At 32.2% G+C, this 21,799-nt stretch overlaps 3 protein-coding genes and 1 long non-coding RNA gene across 12 annotated transcripts; 2 read left to right on the top strand and 2 right to left on the bottom strand.

Moving 5' to 3' along the window:
• Positions 1-175: 175 nt before the first annotated feature.
• On the bottom strand, positions 176-1,735 carry LOC103573081 (probable tRNA N6-adenosine threonylcarbamoyltransferase). Its single transcript, XM_008551948.2, has 4 exons — positions 1,518-1,735; positions 796-1,237; positions 544-722; positions 176-467 (listed from the first exon to the last, which is right to left on the bottom strand). The coding sequence occupies exons 1-4, from the start codon at positions 1,630-1,632 to the stop codon at positions 196-198; spliced, it is 1,008 nt and encodes a 335-aa protein (XP_008550170.1). The 5' UTR covers positions 1,633-1,735; the 3' UTR covers positions 176-195.
• A 75-nt stretch (positions 1,736-1,810) lies between these two features.
• Positions 1,811-5,670, top strand: LOC103573078 (serine/arginine repetitive matrix protein 1). 5 transcript variants are annotated; one of them, XM_008551947.2, is made up of 5 exons: positions 1,811-2,076; positions 3,499-3,562; positions 3,646-4,434; positions 4,588-4,748; positions 4,813-5,670. In XM_008551947.2, exons 3-5 carry the CDS (start codon positions 3,649-3,651, stop codon positions 5,396-5,398), a joined length of 1,533 nt encoding a protein of 510 aa, XP_008550169.1. In that variant the 5' UTR covers positions 1,811-2,076; positions 3,499-3,562; positions 3,646-3,648; the 3' UTR covers positions 5,399-5,670. The 5 variants fall into 5 exon arrangements, with proteins under 5 accessions (XP_008550169.1, XP_008550166.1, XP_008550165.1 ...); XM_008551944.3 differs by having other exon boundaries at positions 1,811-1,979; positions 3,646-4,455; XM_008551943.2 differs by having other exon boundaries at positions 1,812-2,076; positions 3,646-4,455.
• Positions 5,671-6,528: 858 nt separating this feature from the next.
• On the top strand, positions 6,529-9,978 carry LOC103573077 (zinc finger C4H2 domain-containing protein). Of its 3 annotated transcripts, XM_008551941.2 has the most exons (6): positions 6,529-6,972; positions 7,042-7,110; positions 7,412-7,583; positions 7,655-7,836; positions 8,145-8,357; positions 8,547-9,978. In XM_008551941.2, the coding sequence occupies exons 2-6, from the start codon at positions 7,052-7,054 to the stop codon at positions 8,674-8,676; spliced, it is 756 nt and encodes a 251-aa protein (XP_008550163.1). In that variant the 5' UTR covers positions 6,529-6,972; positions 7,042-7,051; the 3' UTR covers positions 8,677-9,978. The 3 variants fall into 3 exon arrangements, with proteins under 3 accessions (XP_008550163.1, XP_008550164.1, XP_008550162.1); XM_008551942.2 differs by having other exon boundaries at positions 6,529-7,110; positions 8,145-8,348; XM_008551940.2 differs by having other exon boundaries at positions 6,529-7,110; positions 8,547-9,977.
• Positions 9,979-17,144: 7,166 nt separating this feature from the next.
• Positions 17,145-18,526, bottom strand: LOC103573076 (uncharacterized). 3 transcript variants are annotated; one of them, XR_549153.1, is made up of 4 exons: positions 18,433-18,526; positions 18,236-18,358; positions 17,888-18,083; positions 17,145-17,720 (listed from the first exon to the last, which is right to left on the bottom strand). It is a non-coding gene; the product is annotated as an uncharacterized LOC103573076 (long non-coding RNA). The 3 variants fall into 3 exon arrangements; XR_549152.1 differs by having other exon boundaries at positions 17,776-18,083; XR_008404108.1 differs by having other exon boundaries at positions 17,145-18,083.
• Between the last annotated feature and the right edge of the window lie 3,273 nt (positions 18,527-21,799).

A 21,799-nucleotide genomic window follows, 5' to 3' on the forward strand; every position in this document is an offset into this window, starting at 1 on the left:
TCTGGATCTCTGATCACATCGGACATTTTTCTGAATGACAGTTGATTACGATGTCAAACTACAATATTTATCCTACGTCAAATTAATTCAAATAACGATCAATTCAAATCGACTAGACCAACGAAACTACAATAAAATAATTTAAATAAAAAAGAAAGAGAAAAAAAGACCTACGCTTTTTTTTTTAAACATCATTTATTCACGCCACGATACAAAAACATCATCAGTACGATATCTTTGGACGCAGGTGGTCTCGGTCCAGGGGGTCGGTTTCCCCGTTTTGTACTGCAGTAATCCGGCAACGGCAATCATCACTCCGTTGTCAATACAAAATCGCTCGTCAGTTGCATATAATTTAGCATTACGCTCTTTACACATTATGTCCATCATCTCTTGGAGTCTTTCGTTGCAACCAACACCCCCTACTATTAATACTTCCGATGAACCGACATGGGCCATTGCTCTCTCTACGTAAATAAAATTATTTATATTTATAACTAATCATATCAATAATTTATAAATAAATAATTATAATTATATTACCTGTTATTTCAATAAGCATCGCAAATGTTGTTTCTTGCAAAGAAAAACATAAATCTTCCTTAGTATACTTTCCCGTATTAAGCCAGCCATCTAAACGCTCCTCAATATGTGACAAAATTCCAGAGAATGAAACGTCCATGCCTTTGACAACGTAAGGCAACGGCGCCAATTTTTTACCACTGAAAAATAAAATAAAATAAAAAATCAATTCAATTTAATATATTTAGTTATAACTTTAACCCGAGTAATTACTTCTTAGCCATCTGCTCGATATTATAACCGGGACTAGGATCATTTGATAGCTTCAGCAGTCTGGCGAATCTATCAAGACAATTTCCAACGGCAATGTCAATCGTTTCGCCAAATATCCTGTATCTCTGGCGCGAGTACGCGATAATTTGTGTGTTACCTCCCGAGACATACAGAATCGTTGGATCCTTGCTACCAGTAATCAAACGACCCATTTCTATATGACCCACGCAATGATTTACAGCCACCATGGGTTTGTTGTACAGCTGAGCAACTGTGCGAGCGACGAGAGCCAAAACTGTCAGTGGTCCGCCCATTCCTGGACCTTTGGTGTAGCAAATTACATCGACATCTGTCATTGTCAACTTAGCATCACTCAATGCTTTTTTTAAAACTTCTAATACATGCGCGCGGTGATGTGCTGCTGTTTCTTTTGGTAGAAATCCTTAAAAAAATTTGTGTAAATGTAGTAAACATACAATTTCTTAATTACACATAAATAAAAATTAAATAATTAAAATTTTTAAAAAATGCATGTACTGAATTTTGAATTGTCTAAACATGCATTTTTTTATTTTTATTTTATAAACATTTTAATTTATTATTTCAAAGTTTTTAAAAGGGTTAGATGTCAGCTAACTGCTATCATTAAAAAAAATTTTAATAAATTGATAAATAATAATAATAATTATTATTAATAATATTTATCAGTTGAGGTTAAATACCTTCACCCGGTGGTGTAATATAAGTTCGTCTGACATTCGAAAGTACTTCATTATCACGAATTATCCCAATAGCTAATTTATTAGCACTCCCTTCAAATCCAATTGCTATCACCATTTTTTCTTTATCATTTAAAGTTCTATTATTATTTAATTATAACCTGTCAGAATAATTTAAAATCAACAATACCACATGATTATAATAATAACAAACAATAATATAGCGAATAAGAATTGAACTTTGGCGCCACACTTGAAAGCGCGGCAATTTTTAAAAACTCATAGTTAAATTTTATCAGCAGAGCTGCTCTAGATTGTCGAGGTTTATTTTGAGAGGTTCAAATTTAAAGTTGATTGTCGTCTACAGTAACAATATTATCCTTGACGTTGGACGACGAGAGTTGACGTAAAAAAAATCTGGTTATCCTTGATTGTCATTTTTATAATTGATATCGCGATATACTGGTCAGTATAAATAATACGTGAAGTTGTTGTTTATAAACATAATTCAAAAATGCAATTTTGATTATTGCTATTGCCGGAGTGAATAAATTATTTAAACGTGAGTGCAGTAACCAAAAAAAAAAATATTAACACTTAGCCCCTTATGTGGCTCACCGCGAATGCTTATATATAAAACCTATATACGTATACATATATATTTATTTTTAAGAAATATATATCTATATAAGTATATATACATGTAATTAATATATTTCGGGCGTCATTAATTTACGCGCATCGCGTCTTATTGTGTAAGATTTATTAAAATTATTTAAAAAAAATTTTTTTTTAAATTACAACTTTGGTGCTTTAAATGTATATAGCACACACTACTCAGGACACTTTTTTCTTAGTTGCATGCAAGTTTATTTGACATACAATAATACTGTTAACAACAATATAAATAAATATATAAAACTGTTTTTGGTGACAATAATTAACGACACGAGCTTACGCGGACATTGTTGTGTTGTCCGGTTATTTTTACAATTTACTTTTTACATAAGTTTTTTTTTTTTTTTTTTATTTATTTTTTTTACTATTTTTAAAAATATATATAATATATGTATAAGTAAGTTTGCTTGGTATTCCTTTGTTGCTGATGTACAGGAGAGACATTGCCGTAATATTAACGAGGAAGTAAACAAATATATTTAAAAAATGGTATTATTGAACAACTTGTTAATTGTTTTTAAAAAAAATATTGTCTTTGACAAATTAATTGTTTTTAATTATGCACATGTTGTTATTAATGTCATCGTTGTCGTGAATATGGTGAGATTGTGTCAATATTTCGGGACCGTGTTAACATACGGGACTTGATCGGGATGAAAAAAAAAAATATGAGCACGTCATATTTTTTTTTGACCTGCTTTGATGAAACAAAAATAAAATTTAAACTTGTGGTCTTTTTGTTTTTGTTATCTTTTTTTTTATTTTTTGTTTTTTTTTTTTTAAATTAATAAAGCTAAGTGCCAATGAGATATTTTTGTACGGTCATGCTATTTACGGATCTCGGGATGACAAGAGTACTTTTTTCGCGAAGGCATTGTCCGGATAATGTTTCAGTCGTATAATTAATTGTTATTATTAATTTATGATGATGAAGGTAGCGGATGATTCTCTCGTCTAAAGATCTGTCGTGTCCGCGAAATCGCGGGAAAGTAATTTGTATTAAAAGCATGGAATGTCAATATGGATCGCTGTCAAAGCGACGAGAGGTGTCGCATCCTCGTTACAGAAAAAAAAAATACAGTAAATAAATAAAATTATAATAATATTGCTTCAGTAAAAAAAGAATACAGAATCTTCGTGTCGCGTTTCTCGCGGTTACAAAACGATAAAAAAAATGTATCGATGGAGGCGAAAAACCTCAGGAATGAATGATGATTCTGTTCTCTGAATTATAAAGCAACAATATTATCGTTTTGGATGGTCAATCGTGTAATGAGAACTAACGTCTACTTCACTACTCTCGCAGGCGTTTTGAAGAAGGCTGATTATTCAACGCGGCATCTTCTATAAATTAATTAACTTCATCAACGGTAATTTTTATTATTTTATTTAATGATAAATTTAAATTGAAGATGAACGATTTTTATAATTAATTTTTCATTTTAAATTACAGAAGATGTCACGAGATTACGACAGTAGGAGACGGAGTAATGCCAGTGGATCCAGCAAATTGCGAATGGATACAAGTGTATCCCAGTCACGACCACATGTAGAACCATCGTCAAGCAAACGTAAGGAATTGGACAACGTAATGCGCAAAGCTCGAGAATCACAGTCAAGTTATTGGAATAAAAAATTACTGGAAGTTGAAGAACGTGATCCTAATCGTTGGCGTCACAGCGGTTACAAAGAATTGTATGTTGGTGGTAGTGCTGTCAGCGGTGAGACAAGCGCTAGTCGTAGTCATCCGAGGAGTCCACGTAGTCCACGTCCACGAAGTCCACACAGTCCACGAGGCGGAGGAGGCGGAGGTGGAGCACGTAGTCCAAGATCACCGCGAGAAAGGACTCACAACAGCAAGCAACGAGTGGCGCGTAGTCCGAGCACCGGTAGTACTTGCTCAGATCGCTCGTGTTCCGTGTGCTCACCGAGGGAACGTCGTCGCGTTGTGCCGCAGTCACGATCACGATCGAGGTCGATAACGCCGGTACGACAGCGAGCACACCCGAAGGAAATAGCCGCGTCGTCGAGTTCGCGGGCGGCTGTGCCATCACGTACAGCAAGACCGACAACGAGGCCGCCGCCACCTATGCCGCGTCCGCGTACTCCACCACCTGAACCACAGCCACCTTCATCACGGCACCACAAGGAGTATAAAGCGCTCAAGGAGAAGGAGGCAAAAGAAGCTAGGGCTCGTCGCAAAGAAAAACATCACAATAGTAGGGTGCCTGAAGATCCCAGGGTACCTGATCCTATTCCTTTGGTAATCATCACTTGGTTCCATGACCAAGGAGATGTTCAGACTATAAACTGAATTTTTTAAAAATTACAATAGTATCAAATAGGCTTTGTTGATCTTAGGAGTTAATTATTTATAGTAATAATTTTTTTGTAGATGCGGAGACCAGTTAAAGTTGAAAAAACACATTCAGGGCATCAGCCGGTATCAGCAGTTCACGTCCACCCACCGCCAGCAGAATCATCTGGCAGTGAAGACAGCGATAGTTCATCAAATGCTTCACAAACTGGACCTCCACGAATGACTTTATCAGAACGGTAATTAATTATCATTCAAAAATTTTTGTATCCAAGATTTAAACTAAATTTTTTTTTGGAGTAGATTTGGTAAAATGGCACAGTGGAGCGTTGACAGACGAGAAATGGAGAACATGCGTATCACAAAAGACGGTGAAAATTCAATGAAAGTTGTAATAGAAGGGGAAGAAAGAATCGCAAGATTAGGATACGATTCACCACCACCTGGACACTATCCGGAAACTTTACTTGCACAAGGACCACGTGGGCTTGACTGCTGGGACGATGTGCGTGTTAGGTATGATTACTACAAGGCACGTGGGTATTTGAGGGACTTGAGTCTCGACGACTACGTCAAGTGGGAAGAATGGTGGTACAAATACCAAGAGTGGCTGGAGGCTGAACGTTTTTACGAGCAATGGGCAACGAGCGGTGGTCGTTCTAACGACGGACCCAATCGCGCTGGTCCCGGTCATCGTCACGGAAATCGTGGAGGTATTCGCAACCACATGGGTCGCGGTGGTCTTGCACCTGGTGGACCCTCTGGTCCCCCTGACGGTCACGGTATTCCGATCTCCGAACGCATCGGCAATACCGAACGCGGTGGTATCATTACCAGTGGAATAAGACTACAAAAACGTCGTGGAAGACGTCTCAACGTTGTCCACTAATTTCATTACTTTATTATTCTTATTATTTTTATTTTTTGTTTAATTATTAATTAACTAATTAATAATTATCATAATTATAAATTTATACATAAATATTTAGCTCGCAACGTCGTGTCATTTGTTGACTGCAGCTCAAATATCATCATAAGACTTGTTCTTATAAAAATCATGCTTAAAAGTTGAAGAAAAAATAAATAAGCAAATACACCGAAATAAAGATGTAAACAGTATGTTATAAATATATGTAATAAATATAACATGTGCTATGATTATTATTGTCAATATTTTTTTTATCATAAGGGGTAACGACAACCGACTTTGTAATTTATTTTTATCGTTTTCTAAAAGCAGAATAAAAAAAAAAATTTTTCCTTTAAAAAAAGTTTTTGCGGAATAGTTATTAATTGTACGAGTGAGATTTCTTTGAGTAGAAAAAAAAGGACAGGTGAGGTGACCTTTCACCAGATTTAATTCAAAGGTCGTTGACAGGACGAATTACGTGACCGAAAGACCTCACGCTTTTTATGTGAAAAATTCTTTCAGCTCCACTAGGATTCGAACTTTTTTTTAAATTAAAGTTTATTTAATTATTCAGATGATACATGTTAAATATAAATAAACATATATACAGAGTTTGAAATTTTACTCTGTTTCTGTTTTTGTTCTTTTCTTTTTTGCCTGGTTTCCAGTTCTGTCATGCCTGCTGCTGTATTGTCTAGCCACCAATATTTGGAATCTAGATGATGGAAATCGTTCGTCTACTGAGAATTGCTGTAGAATATTTCAGGTTTTTGTTGTTTTTAATGTACAGGTGTACTGGAATGCTTTTGTTTGCTTTGAATCTGCTTTCTGCAACAGTGGTACTGTGATTCAAACCCACGCCTGGTCAGTGATCAAAAAGATCAACTTCGAGAGCCCAAAATCTTACGCTGGACCACTTGGCCATGATCACCAGTTTATTTGGATACGGATGCTCTGCATTAAAGACGACAGAGTCGCCATCAGACGACAGAAAACATCATCGCCGTGAAAAGCTGAGTGCAGATGCTTGATAAAATAGTGCGTTGAGTTTATATACTCATTCACACGTAGTTAATGGTTGATTCCTTGATTGCAAACTGCAAGAGAAGATAAACAGAGATGAGTATATAAAATAAGTGTTGAAGAGTTAAATCGTTGGATGCTGGAGAAAGAGAGATAAAAAAACAGATTTTACGGTTTAATGGCAAATGGTTGCGTCGTGTCCATTGTATTGATGCTGCATCACGACAAATCCCGGATCTTTATTAAAATATTTTTATTAAGCTGTATTTTTAAAAAATGAAAAAATATTTGTAATTTAAATATTAAGTTTGTTGATAACTTAAACTAATAATTATTTTTTAATGTAAAGTGATCAATGCAAATTGTTTATTATTAACACTGAGAATTGCATTGTAAAGACAATGAAACAAGATTTATACTGTGTGTTGACGGGAATTTGAATTTAGTTTGTTATTTACTTGATTGTTTGTAGGAAGCGCGATAATTTAAATTTGATTTAAATTAAATTAAAGTTACTGACGTCGACTGAGGTTTTATTGATTAATTAATTAATTCGAGTTAATTGTAGTTTGTTTATTTTATAATTGAAAAAGTTTCAGTAACTTTAAAATGTCCGCTGCTGAGACATCGGTGATTTTTGCAAAACTTGAAGCTCTCAAGGATGTCAGGTAATTGTTTTTAAAATTTTTTTTTGTTTTAATAATCGAGTTAAAATTAAATTATCTTGGAGGAAGCCCCTCCCTTTGGTCATTAATTTAATACTGAAAAGTCACCATCTGTTGAGAAAATCTGTAGGATTTACAATCTATTTAAATTTGAATTATTTATTTTAAAGTTTATATTTGGCGCAGGAATGTTGGGTTAACATGAAAAGAATTTGATGATTTAATTTTTTTTCCATGTTTGTAGTGAGTAATTAAGATGGATTTTGTACAAACAATGAAATAATTTATAAATTTATAATTATAGATCCAAAACACTACAGCTGGAGAAAATGAAACAAAGAATTATACAAGAGGTTGAGCAAACGGAACAAGAAGATAAATGTTTGATGGAGTATAAACAGGAAATGGATTTACTTATGCAAGAAAAAATGGCTCATGTTGAAGAATTACGTCAAATACATGCTGACATTAATGCGGTAAATATTTATTGTCTGGCATAAAGCTGTCAGCGGTAAATAAAAATATAAAAATATAAATTTTATTGCAGATGGAATCTGTTATAAAACAAGCCGAAGAAGCAAGAAACCGTGCACGTGAACACGCTAAGTTAATTCATAACAATGAATACCAGCCTCTTAAACACGACATTGATCGTATGCGTCGAGAGTACTTCAATTTAGACAGACTGCCAGAACTATATGAGACTGAAACAGATTTAATAGCTCCTGAGTAAGTATAATTACTGAATAGTCATTTATTATAACTACAGTAAAGTATTTTGTCATTAATTTTTTTCTATTGTTCAGCCCTACTTATTTTTATATATTTACATTTTATTGATCAAATTTAAAATCGATTTACTGTCGTCGTTCTTAGGATATTTAAATATAATTTTTGTTTTATTATTTAGTAGTTTTGAAATTTATACATAAATATTATAAAGTAATCAATAATTAAATGATTAAAAGTAATAAATAACAAAAATTTATTATACTGAGAGATTTTATAAAATCTTGAATTAAAATTTGAATTGACAGTTATTTTGAAAGGCCGATGCAAAAAGCTGAATGGCGAGTCGAAGTTCGTGGTGAAGATTTAATGCAGCCACTAGGTTTACATGGTCATCCAGGTCATTCTGGTGGTTCGACGCCTTTCTTGGCGCCACAACCACTTCAGGGGCCAAGTAAACCTGAGCCAAGACCGTTGCCACCAGCCACAGGTCCACCCGCTCCAACATTCAGGTACCACTGGTATAACTCAAATTTTTATACAATTTATCTTCCACGTTAATATCCGCAAATTTAGGCATCATTATGCTGCATATTTAAAGCTATTTATTATTTTTATTGTGTAAATAAATTTAAACACAAATAATAATGCCTGGCAGCGGATAATTACTCGACAATTAATTATTTTTGTAATTAATTTATTTAAATCAGGCAACAACCGCCTCCAATGAAATCCTGCCTGTCTTGTCATCAGCAAATCCATCGGAACGCTCCAATCTGCCCATTATGCAAAGCTAAATCACGTTCGCGTAATCCCAAGAAACCAAAGAAGAAGGATTAATTATAATTCCATAATTGAATTTTTTTTTTATTCTATTTAATTAAATTTTATCTCGAGTTTTATTCATTTTAAAATATTCTCCGAGATAACTACTCAATATATACACTAGTTATTTTTTAACAATTGTGCATTTTGATATAATTATCAAGTATTATTTTTATTAACTTTCCGTACTATATCGCGTTACTAACTCCAGAAGGACATATATTTATACGTTCTTTCAGCTTTAGTCATTAAATTTAAAATCAAAAAGGGATACAATTTTTTTTAATTGCTAATCATATTGTAGACTTATTCCGAAGCTGAAAATTGAAAATTGAAAAAAAAAAAATCGTAAGCCATAGGGTAGAGGTATTATTTAAGGTTATTTTTGGATACTTGAAAAATTTTAATAAATTAATTTGTAAATGACGTTATAACATAATTAATTTTTTAAATCTGGTCAATGATACTTTAATCATGTCATTGCATTGAGTTTTTTTTTATACTTTTTCATTAATCAAAATAAAGTATTAAATGTCTAGAAATGGAGCAGTGGCCACCAATGATACTTCTACCCTATAATTTAAGGTATATGCCCTTTTGGCTTTCAAAGTTTTTTTTTTTTTTTTTTTTTTTTTTTCGAATTTTTAGCAATGAAATAAATCTACAAAGTGATTAGTGAAATAATTATGCTCTCTTTTGGCTTTAGAGAGTTTCCTGAATCTAAAAGAGCATATACTAAAAAAAAAAAAAAAATAAGTTATCTTGAGTCAAGAAAATATTTTTTAAGACAAACGTTTTTGGGAACTAAGTCAAGATTTTCTTGAGCCAAGAGAATGTGGTTAGAGGAGATTTCTAGTTTATCTGAGGAAATTAAGGTTTTTAAAAAAATTTTTTTGAATCAGAATATTTACTTTCAGTCAAGATTTTTCTCTGTGGACAAATATGTCCTTATGGAAGTAGTAACGATATATTTTATAATATAGATCTCACGATCGGTTGTGAGTGTAACCGATAAAATTTTTTTACTTTAAAAATAATAAATAAATAAATTAATTAATTAATTGAAAAAAATTTTAATTAGACTTATTATGTCTTCTAGTTATTCGAAGACTGATATATTAATGTATGTACATATATCTGATTATATATAGATATACATTTATATACATAATTAAGGTGACTATGCCATAAAAAATCGCTAGTATCAAATTAACACGTAGCTTTTTTATAATTTTTTCAACACACAAACATCTAGATAATAAAAGTAATTTTTTTTTTATTATTATAATTAATATTAATATTTAATAAAAGCAATTTAAATTAGTTGTTATGTATCCAGGTGGTAATTTATTTTAAATAAATTATCGGATTTAATTGAATAATTTAATTAATCAGTCCCATATAATTTTATATTTTAAGTAAACAAAGTATAGATAAATATTAATGTAAAACATAAATTTTTTTGTAATAAAATAATAAAAAAAAGATGAAATAAATAAAAACTTTTACGATCCAGACAATAAATCAATGAGTTATTTAATAAATTGTTAAATCGCGTTGATTAAACTCGAGCTTTAGGCATAAACGAAAGTAATATTATTTTATTTAAATGAATAAGTTTATAGAGCATGTAAATTTACTATACAGTCTAGTAATTTAGGGATCTCACTTTCATGTCACGCGATGCACTTGCACGTAACCGACGCCGATAGGGTTGCACCCAATTTTTAAAGCTCGATATCGCATTATATTATATCCTATATCCTATGTATGGTACGTGTTAGAGTGAGTTGCTCAGACGGGTGTGGGATAATAATTAACGTTTTAACTGGTATGTGGCGTCTGGCGAAGACGTTGAGGGTGAAAACGTGAGGGATAGAGTTAGAGTTAAATTTAAGTCTAAGTCTAGTGAGTGTAAGAGCTATCGAGAGAATAATAATGGAACAAATACCTGAGTATATTTTAGATGGGGTCACGGACGTTCCTTCTTACATTCAACACAATATGACTTCAAGCCATTGTATCTCTAATACGCTCTATATACATACATATAAATGATGCACATATATGTTGTGGTTAATTTGTTAAACCAAGATAGGTATTCATGGGACAAAGATTGTCGTCTTACTGCAACTAATTTATAAATACAAGCGTTCATGTTTGCAGTTTAGTTTTTTTTACGACAGTTTCTCGTGAGCATTCATTATGACCAGACTTGCATGTCGATATGTTAATATTTCATATAAATAAATATATATGAAGGAGTAATTAACACGTACTTAAATTGCGTGTAATTAAAAATTAATGTGTGATAACGTTGATATAAAATTTTATTTTTGGCCTCTTTATCTACCGACAAATTGTTGCCGGTCTCTGAATAATTAAAAATTTTTTTTACCTCTTTAATTCACTGGCAAATGTTTACTTGGCCTGGGTAATTAGCGACGGGAATAAAAGAGTAGAAATTAGCATTCAGAGGAAAAAATATTTAAATGATTAAAAAAGTTTTATTTATTTGTTTATAAAGTAATTTTTAAAAACCGCTTGTGGTATGAAATGATGTGTAAATAATAGAGCATATATGGAAAATTAAAAGTCTAGTGGTTAAATGACTCGTGAAGGAAGAAAATCGAGTTAGGGGAGTGTAATTAATATGCAAATAAAAAAATAATTCGATTGAAAAATAAAAAATGTGATATTGTCATGTGTGGCAAAGCGACTGGTAGGAAAAAAATATAAAAAAAAATTGACGTACTGATTTATTCGTTTATAAATGTGCTTGGCGTACTGTGGATAACTCGGTGATGTGTGTAATATAAACAACACACTCATCGTCATTCAGGCGATTAAATTCTTAGCAGAGAATCGACTCTTATATGGTAATTTAGTTGAGATTAAATAAAATGGTAAGGTGAGTATATTTTTTTTTTATTTAATTAAATTAAATTGAATTGAATTTCGAACAAAAAAAAAGTTTATTTATTTTTATATAAGACACTGAATAATGTAGTTTAAGAGATAAAAAGTTTTTTACTCGTGATAATTGAGTATCAATAAATTTATCGGATAAACGGTGAATTCATTCAAGTGAATAGAATTCTTACGAAAATACCAATTGAAATAATATAAAGGGATTCGAGGGAGAGATTTACGTTTACAAAAGGATCAATTGGGTTACGAAATTTCATTGAAATATTTGAGGTGCATTTAAAGCACTTGACTAATTGTTTGCATCCATATCTCTCTGTTTTGTTTGGAAATTTATCTATTCGTTGTATCTCCCGGATATAGTTATAAACGCCTACATACATACATTTATGCATATATACGCCCGTACATATGCAGTTTATATCTTGTATATGCACATAGCAACATAACGGTATTGATATGTTTCGGATTATACGTCTAAATGTTTTGTTAAAGCAATATATCGGATTAGATGTTGTCTTCTTCTTCCTCTTCCTCATCTCCTCTCTCTCTGTATATTTTTGTCGCTCATTCTTTCGTTGAACATGACGGCATGATATGCTATGTATATATTGTTGATGATCAAACATAACATGATGACGTTAAGGGTGTGCAGTTACGACGAGAGTACAGAGTAGTGGGCAATGAGAGGTATAGCTATTGATGATGAGGATGAGATGAGAAGTGCCATACGAGTTGAGTAAGTACATAAACTAGTTGTTTGTACTCGCTTAATTGACTTTACGTCCATTCACGTACATAACAGGCCTTATGTATTCTCAATAATCGATTTTAATGCTTACTCATGCTTAACTTATATATGTTTATTATCAGAAATTGTTCTATCAATAAACTCAGCAAATGAATACTTTTGGGGTAAAAATATATTTTATATGTATAAATATAATGAATGACTAAAATATATATATGCAGATGTAAATATAGGAATAAATGAAAATATATGGAAAATTTATTGTTTAAATCACTGGAATTTATTTCAATGAATAAAAATTGTGGCTTTTCAACTATGTAAAATATATATGTATTTAATAATACTAATGGTAATAAAAAAAAGAATAAAATAATAATAATAATAAATAAAAGCGAAATAAAAATTGTAGGAGTGTTATGAATAAATTCACAGCGATTCATCGACCCGTTATTTATTCAATCATGCGCGGCATCGATCGCCTATGTTGAATATTATTTAATAAAATAGAAATATATATATTTGAAAAACAATAAAATTCCGTCATTGTCAAAAGAGTCTGAAAATAAAATGAAATATGCTTGAAAAAAAAAAAAAAAAAAAAAAAAAAAAAAAAAAAAAGTTAAGTTTTTGAAAGTACACCACAGAGAATATAACTATATATGTTTATTCTTTCAAAATTACACGACAGACAATACTGCATCCAATTGAGAGATCAAAATAAGCGAGGCAGAAACTGAGATTACTTGTCTCTCTACTCAGCATCACATTGTTCTCATCAAAACAATAGTTTCTCTAGTCTCAAATATATACATATAATATATATAAGTATGTACATCTATACAAGTAAATTTATACATATATATATATATATATATTTCTTTTGAATAAATATCCCCGTTTTTCTTGCAATATGACGCAATTCAACGAAATACAATCCATTTTAAATGACAGGATAAAGAAGATCTCAGTGCATTGGCCGAGCTACTTTTGTTCAGTATACTAGCATAGAACGAGAGAGTTATATTATATTACTATATTACGAGGAAAATGGAAAAAAGAGCTTTTCTACCCACTATACTAGTACGCTAAAGCCACCAGATACAAGAGTAGTAGTAGTAGTAGTACTAGTAATACTGGTCTAGTCTCACATATTGTATGGATATACCATTATATACAAAGAATACACTGCTGAGTGAGTTATATCACTATCGACGAGGATATGCCATCTACCGACCACTCGATTTTATATTTTATATATGTACCATCCCTCCAGTATATATATATAAAGAAAAAAAAAAAACTAAATCGTATTTTATTCTGTACCATACGATGTGTGCAGCGTATCTACCTCTGGCTGTACCTCAATATACCTCTGCCCTTTTGACCTCTGATCCTCTTTGTTTCAATCCCACAAAAATTACCTAATAATGTAAATCTAATGCAATAATAAATTTTATCATCTAATAAAAAAAATTTTAAAGTTGACGTAGTAATAAAATGAACAATGTGAACTTTTATGTAAATATAAAATATAATAACCAATTTGTAAGAGATTTTGAGAAAATATTATTTCAATATATTCAGGTAACTAACGATGGGATGTTCGGAAGACCAAACGTTCATACCAAAGTTTGTTTTATTTGAAATCGACGCCCACACAAAATCCCCAAGCGTTTTTATATTAAATTGACTTTTTCTTTACTCATCTCATTCTATTATTTTAAAATACTCATATATCACTAAATGTACGTTCATACTATTTTCTTTCGTTTTAGTAATCTGTATCAATCGCTCATTGCTACAACCCGATGACCTATGTCTTCTATATACAACAGTAACAACAACAATAACACTCATGACCTTTTTCCTATCCAATAGCGCATTCTGTTTGTTGGGTTTTTTTTTTTATTTTTTTTTTCTGTCTCGTTTATTCTTATTTTCCGTTTACTATACAGCAGTTTTTCCGACTTCAACAGGTGTCACCGTGTATACAGACGTATACAAATGAATAAAAACGAGAAAGAAATTAAGCACTGACATCACACTGTAAAAAAAAACCGCGATAAGTCCAGGTGGTGTAGGTGTCAAAATTTTCGGTGTTAAATTTCAACACTGAGAGCGGTATTAAAATAAAACCGCCGCTGGTGTAAATATTTTTTACCGGTGTTAGAAAAATTTTCCGGTGTTTTATTAATTAATTAAATTACTGGTGATTGAAATGGTGGGTGTAAAGTTGCGTACAACATAAAAATTATTTAAATAAGTACATGGCAAAATTTAAATTTCCTCCAGATAATATTTATTAAATTTTTTTTACACCGATTTAACATCGCCTACACTGATGTTATTTCATTTTAACAATGCGCGGAGTTAAATTGAGTCCATTTTTAACACTGATTAAATGAAATTTATTTGATTAACGATTTCGTTTTAATAATACTAATGTCAATCTTCATCAATTCCTCAGTATTGTTCCTTTGTCTAGTAGTTCTCTACTTGATCATCGTTTGCGTCGACTGAATGAGCATCGCGAAAGGATGGAAGGTGATGATTATGCACCAATGACTACAATACAAAACATTGTGGATTTAATGCTCTCGTAGACGTGCTGTTATAGCACATGCACTATATAATAGTAATTGTATGGTATTGAGTGGTACAGTGGGGAGAGACAGAAAAGGATTTATCGGTCCGAATAATTTCCGAGCGTATTGAAATGTATATAGTTAACTTACCCGAGAGAACTTAATTATATATAAATATATATATGAAGAGGAGAGAGTTAGTGAGTATGAGAAGGTGGTAGAAGAAGAGCATAAGCAGCGGACTCGAATTAACTTAATTGAAATTCAAAAAGAGTACTCGACGTTCAACCTCACTCATCTTTTTCCCTTTGCTCTCATTTGCAACTTGTTTATTCTCTGCCGACAATCGTGATATTACTCTCTCTAACAATATTTATGGGTTTTAATTAATCGTCCAAGGGTCGGCCGTCCTAATTGACATTATTAAATAAAATAATAAAGAGATTAAAAGATGGAGTTAACAAGGGTGGGTTTAAAAAAAAAAATTAATTTTTTATCGTTAGTGTTTGACTGTATCGTTATGTCATGTAGTCAACATGCCGAGTTACTGTACGTGATGTTGATGTATGTGTAGGTGTAGTACCTGATGATATTATTCATCGAGGCAAAAATATGACGGGAGTTTATCGCCAATGAATCTACAGGGACTACGTGACTCAACAAAGCACGGAATTTCAACTAAAGCTCAACAATAGACTCAGTTGCGATTCAATCGTTCCTTTTTTTTTTTATTCTTGCCTTCTTTTTTTTCTCTTTTACCTTTTCTTCTTTTTTTACGTTCGATTCCGCGTGCATTGAAACACCGGGTTTACATCCATCGTTGTTCGTGTGTCCTATTCATACATAAACCTGTTGTGTGTGAGTCTTGTATTATGCGACTGTGCGACTGCAAATGGATTTGCGGCAGCGAGGTCGTTGCGATGACGATTCACCTGGATTAACAAACGGATTGTCAACGAGAAATTATTGAAAGTGAAGAAATAAAAAAAAAAATTCGATTCAAGAGTTTTTAAAATTATTACATCTCATTTAATTTTAGGCATTAACGAGATCGCTGCCTTTTAAAGTGATTAAAAAATCGACTTTTTTTTATATTCATACAAAAAATTTTAATTCGAACGAAGCCGCGTACTATATTCGCGTAGCTACCAGTGTATCATTAAACGATTTCCTGAAAGCTTTTATTTTTTTATATTTTTTCGTACATTCATTACGAAATCCAATAAATATAGTTACAGGTCTTTTTTATTAATGAAAGATAAAAATTTGAAAAATATATTTTTTCTATAGCTTATTAGACATTTCCTCTCAACACAGAACGGCGGATAAAAATAACAGAATATTTAGATGTTGTTTTCGATAAGAATTTTCCGAAATTCATAAAAAGTATTTGAAATGAAAAGATCGAAGTTGCCGTCCCTCTTCAATATACATAAATACGTATATCCATACATATATAAATAAAATAAATTGTATGTACATTTGAAATGTAAAATGATATTTATTTTTATTTAAGGAAAAAATATTGTGTACCGTGTCGTCGATAGATAGAGTAAGAAAGTTAAGGAAACAAGTATACAGGGTATACTTTAAAAATAGTTATATATATCCATACATATATATCAGATTTAAACATACAAGTTTGTCGTTTGAATTTGCAACGTCATCAGGCTACCACCGTCACCGTCACCGTCACCGGCGTCGACCACCGAGATACACGATTGGATGGAGTTCAGTAGTTGAGTTTGGTTGTTCTAAAATTGAGGGTGCTTAACACGCGAGTTCGTGTGGTGTGTTCTATTCGTGAGCAAAGAGCAAAAGATTGAAAGCTCAAGAGAGAGAGAGAGAGAGAGAGAGATAGAGAGAAAGAGAGTGGATTGTGTGCTACTGTAGCTTCTATCCAAGACGTTAGGAGTAGTCGGAAGGCCATTTCATAAGCTATTAATTTTCTAGCTCGATGTTTTGTCAGACGACCTTGCACATTTACTTCTTATACTACTAAACTACACTCTTCATGTCTATTTTCTATTGACCCTTTTGCCAATTGGTTTTATGTAAATTGGCAATATTATTATACACCGTACAACGCAATACAAATAAAATCAATTGATTAAATTTAATGGTAATGATGTATTCTTATCCTTTTACATTTAGTAGTTTATAAAGAAAATTAAATAAATAACCTCAGTATATATACATGATAAATATGTATTGAGGATTTATATAATGATACATATTTAAAATCTATCGATAAGAAAATTTTTATAAAGACATAAATCAGCTTGTCTTTTTATCGAGTGGTATACCTTTTATAAAAAGATGAAAATGAGGATGCGGATGAAGAAATGCAGGATAGGGCGCATATCATTATCGATATATACCAGATATAGCCGGTGGTAAAAACGCACCAATGACAGGGTCTTGTTTCCTTCTTCTTATTCTGGGTACAAATGTATATTCGTCTCTTTTTTTGTTCTCTGTGTACTCACTCGTTGCCTCAAGCAACGTCACCGTTTACTTGTGAGTTATGTACTCATACTAGAAGTTTCTTCCTCGGATTTTTTATCCATCTCTTGCTTACTGAGTTTAGACAGTTCGGCATGGCAGGTGTAACCCCACTTCCGTGGCCGGTGATAAACCAAACTAATAATATTTATGTAAGTCGAAGGCACTAAAATCATTTTGTGTGATGACTAACACGTTTTACGACTTCTACTCGTAAAAAATATTTTTTTAATGGGTTGGAGTCTCACTGATCCATTCCACTTGATAGATGATCCATGAAATAAACAGTGCTAGAATAAAAACATAGTCAAGGTTAGTATAAGAGTTCTGAAATATATTTCTTACCAGGGACGACACAAGTGGCTGGGCGCTATCTAGTGGCAAGCACTGAACTACTCCCGTTGCTGCTGCCGAGCACCGATATTTTTTGCTTATACTTCTACTTCTTATTCCTTACTTTTACTACTCGAATACTACTGTACTCTTCATCTAACGTTCGTACTACTTCAATTCCTCTCGTTTTCTTCTTACGTTTTTGCGTCACGTCGTTTAGTTTTTTATATTTTTTCTTTTTTTTTTTTTTTTTCCCAATCAACCAAGTGAATAAGATTCGCTTTGAAAGCTTTTTTATAAATTTATATATAGATGAATTTCTATAAAAAAAAAAGAGGCGGTTTGAAGAAAAAAGTTAAAGAACAGAGAAAAAAAACTACTGCATAATGTAAGACTGAAGTGAAGCGAACAAAATAGTACAGAAAGGTACATTATTTGTGGTTATTTGAATCAAATATTCAATAAATTTTACCAAACAACTTCTCTCGGCAGCTTTTGTCATTGATGAATGTCACTGATCAGCTAACAATACAATCAATTGAATTTGTATTTGTATTTTTCCTTATTTATTATTTCTATACACAAATAAAAGTCACTGAAACATACGTGAATCATGTACAAAAATACTGTACTCGGGGACACTAGAAAATATTGATATTAAAGTTATACCTTGTTATATATATATAATAAATCTGAGAAGTGCAACTGGATACACCGGACTGTTTTTTATTTTCAGTTCGCTTGGAAATCCGTCACGACGAACTGAAACTCAGCTGAGCTTTGAACGTGATCGGACTTGAATTAAGTGCAGCTACGTGATATCGTTTAAAATTATATCAGAGCGCAGCAAAAATAAAAAAAAATGATAACGATAATAACGAAAATGAAAATGAAATAATTTAAAAAATTAAAGACTTAATAAAGTCATAGTGTTACTGGTTTATGTATATATATATATATATATATATATATATACATATATAGTTTAAATTTAGAGCCAATTGGTCTCGTAGTACGGTTTACTTATAAATCTTGTCCAGATTGCCGACGAGAGGAAATTGAAGATCGTGATATCGAGCCATCCACTAGATTACTCTGCCAATCGAAGGATTCCTTGGATTTACTTCCAACATTTTTTTTTTATATTTTCCTCCTACTCACAGGAATCCGTGCAATCCAGATTCACAACTACGTACATATCTATATACCTTCTTACTTATATATATATATATACACGCGCCTACATACCAACGGAAAAATCATGATTGGTATAATACCATCCTTTTATTACCTCTGCCCTTTTTATCCTTTCTTATTCCAAGTATATATAGTACTTTCTGCATTAAGATTTATCTTAAAGCAGCATTTTATGTTGAACACGAGTCATGAAATTCTTTAAATTCTTTTATTATTATTATTTTTTTTTTCTTTCGATTGTTATGAATAATGTAACAAGTATTTTCCATCACATCGTTGTGTTATTTGTTAATGAGTCACGTAAATTTATTTGATTTACGTATAATATAATTGTTTATCAGTGAGGAACAATGAAAGGCCGATTTTACTTCATTATTAAGCCACAAACTCGTCAATTTAGTCTCGTTATGAGTTGCTTTGGTAAATTATCTATTAAAAGGGGTTGATGATATACGCTATTACCATCCTCTTTATCGTTCTATATACATTCATATATATATATATATATATATATATATATATATATATATATATATACATAAACTATTATTTTGGTACCACCAAAATCCGATGACTAAGTCGAGCTAGGTTTCACATTAACTATTATAACAAACACTCGAGCTTTCCGTGTAATCGTTAACCGATGGATTGTATGTCATTATTAATCACATGTATGCCAGCATCAGTTGAAATATATATGTATATACTCTCTACATGTCTATGTAATGTAATGCGTTAATTCCTGAGGCTTGAGCCCGCACGCACCTTTTGTTCTATGGCTCCATTATCATGATACTGATTTTCCGCAGCGTTTATAATCATCATCATTATCATCAGCATCAACATCAACATCATCTGCAGTAGCAGTAACTTTAGTAGCAGCAGAGTACCATCAGCTGAATAGTTATAAGATATAAAGTATAAAATCTCTGACAGCAATCACGACGTTTTAAGAAAAAAAAAAAATAAAAAAAAAGTAAAATACAGTTTTGTTCTCGATGAACGAGCAAGAGAGCGAATTAAGCGAAAAAAAATAAAAGAAAAGAACGAAATTGCTCTTTACTCAGTGCCTTTTATTTTATTTTTTGTCGTTCCTCTTATATATCTACAAATGTGTGTGAGTGTGTGTGTGTGTGTGAGTGTGTGTGGGATTAGACGGAGATAAAAGTGATCTTGTGTAATATCGGTGCACTATCTCTCCCCTCTAGCTCCCTTTCTATCACTTTATTCTCCTCAGGCACAATTTTATTTTTCTTTTCGACTTTTTATTTTTTTTTCCATTATTATTCAACTCAAAGCCGAAATTTTATTCCAGCGGCATTCAGTAGATCTCGAGGCAACGGGGTAGGGTTTACCTGTCATCGAGAGTGCACACCAGTGTGACATTTTAGTGCGAAAAGCAATTCGTCACGTCGCACGTCGAGCCGTTTTTTTACCAACTTCCTTTTTCGTTTCCTTTTCTTCATCCTTATCCTCATTCCCATCGTCATCTTTTTCTTTCCTTTCTTATTCTTTAACTTCTGGTTCTCTTTATCCAACTTCTCCATGTTTCTTACGCTGCTTCCTTTTTTATTTTTCGACCGTCAAGTTTGCACAGCCGCAAATTCTCAAGAGCTGCATATATACATCATTTCTGCGGAAATGGAAAAGATAAAAAAAAAAAAAAAACTGTGTGACTCGTACAAGTCAAATCGATAAAACTGCCATTCATAGATATAGATATAGACATACCATTTATAATTGTATAATAATATATACGTATACTAACTTGTTTCAATATTTTTGAAGCCAGTAAATTATAATTATTAACAAACATCAATGACTCAAGAATGAGAGTAAAGTGCGAGCGCGACTATTAGTCTTGATCCCGGCTTTCTACCAGCAGATGCTGGTTGATCATACGCCGAGCTAAACTACTGAATGCCACAGAGCAGTCCGTTCTAATGGGGATTGAGTTGGTAGTATTCTGGTACCATCATGCATCACATCTATCTCACTGCCTAGTCAGATAGTACATATCTAAATATAATCACTTCTCGCATTTCCTCTGTCATTACCAGTGCATATATACATCGATGCTTAATGCTTCTATTTCACTAATTAGTCATGTATAGTTGATGTTTCCCACATTGACGTAGACATTTTCACACGTTTAAGATCAATGATTGTACAATACGAGTAGACATGTCAGTTATTGAAAATGTCAGTAGTGATGATGTAGTATACATTGATATTCGAATAGACTCATATCCGGCATAAACTAGAGACTAAATGGACACTCGAGAAAGGACAATAATTTAGTACTTGGTTTACATATATATGTATATATATATTTATACAGAGCAGTCAAGTGTTGTGGGTCAAGAAGTAATTGAGGAAAATTATATAGTTTTTTTTTGTTGGTTGAGGCTGCAGAACTGACAAAGTAAAACTTATGTGTACATAGATATACATATGAAAGAATAAGAGCAGTTATATAGAGGAAGAAGTGAATGAGTGTGTGAACCAAGTGCCACGAAAGGACTACTCGTCTAAACGATGGCAACTTTTATCCTGCTTCACCGCCCATCGCGTACTTTTGAGCATTTCAATTTTCTTTCCTCTCTATATTTATCTCTTGACTCTTTATCTCCCTTTATATTTCTCTTTTTATTCTTCTTCAATGACAAAAGCCATTCTCTTAGTATATACCTCTTTCGTTTTCCCCTCTCCCTTCTAGCTTTTCAGTCACTCGACCTCATTTTCCCATCTCTTTTATCACAATTCTTTTAACCATCCTTTTTTATTCTATAATTCACCTCTCAATTATTGTATCATTTGTATATACATGTATATGTGT

This window comes from Microplitis demolitor, chromosome 8 (assembly GCF_026212275.2).
Source record: "Microplitis demolitor isolate Queensland-Clemson2020A chromosome 8, iyMicDemo2.1a, whole genome shotgun sequence".
NCBI lineage: Eukaryota > Metazoa > Arthropoda > Insecta > Hymenoptera > Braconidae > Microplitis > Microplitis demolitor.

Excerpts from the sequence above, each read along its gene's own strand:
- LOC103573081 (XM_008551948.2), bottom strand. The coding sequence starts at position 1,632 with ATGGTGATAGCAATTGGATTTGAAGGGAGTGCTAATAAATTAGCTATT. Across the intron at positions 1,238-1,517 it reads TATTACACCACCGGGTGAAG|GATTTCTACCAAAAGAAACA; the intron begins GTATTTAACCTC and ends AATTTTTTTAAG. Across the intron at positions 723-795 it reads ATCGAGCAGATGGCTAAGAA|TGGTAAAAAATTGGCGCCGT; the intron begins GTAATTACTCGG and ends TTTATTTTTCAG.
- LOC103573078 (XM_008551944.3), top strand. The coding sequence starts at position 3,649 with ATGTCACGAGATTACGACAGTAGGAGACGGAGTAATGCCAGTGGATCC. Across the intron at positions 4,456-4,587 it reads TACCTGATCCTATTCCTTTG|ATGCGGAGACCAGTTAAAGT; the intron begins GTAATCATCACT and ends ATTTTTTTGTAG. Across the intron at positions 4,749-4,812 it reads CGAATGACTTTATCAGAACG|ATTTGGTAAAATGGCACAGT; the intron begins GTAATTAATTAT and ends TTTTTGGAGTAG.
- LOC103573077 (XM_008551941.2), top strand. The coding sequence starts at position 7,052 with ATGTCCGCTGCTGAGACATCGGTGATTTTTGCAAAACTTGAAGCTCTC. Across the intron at positions 7,111-7,411 it reads GAAGCTCTCAAGGATGTCAG|ATCCAAAACACTACAGCTGG; the intron begins GTAATTGTTTTT and ends TTATAATTATAG. Across the intron at positions 7,837-8,144 it reads ACAGATTTAATAGCTCCTGA|TTATTTTGAAAGGCCGATGC; the intron begins GTAAGTATAATT and ends TTGAATTGACAG.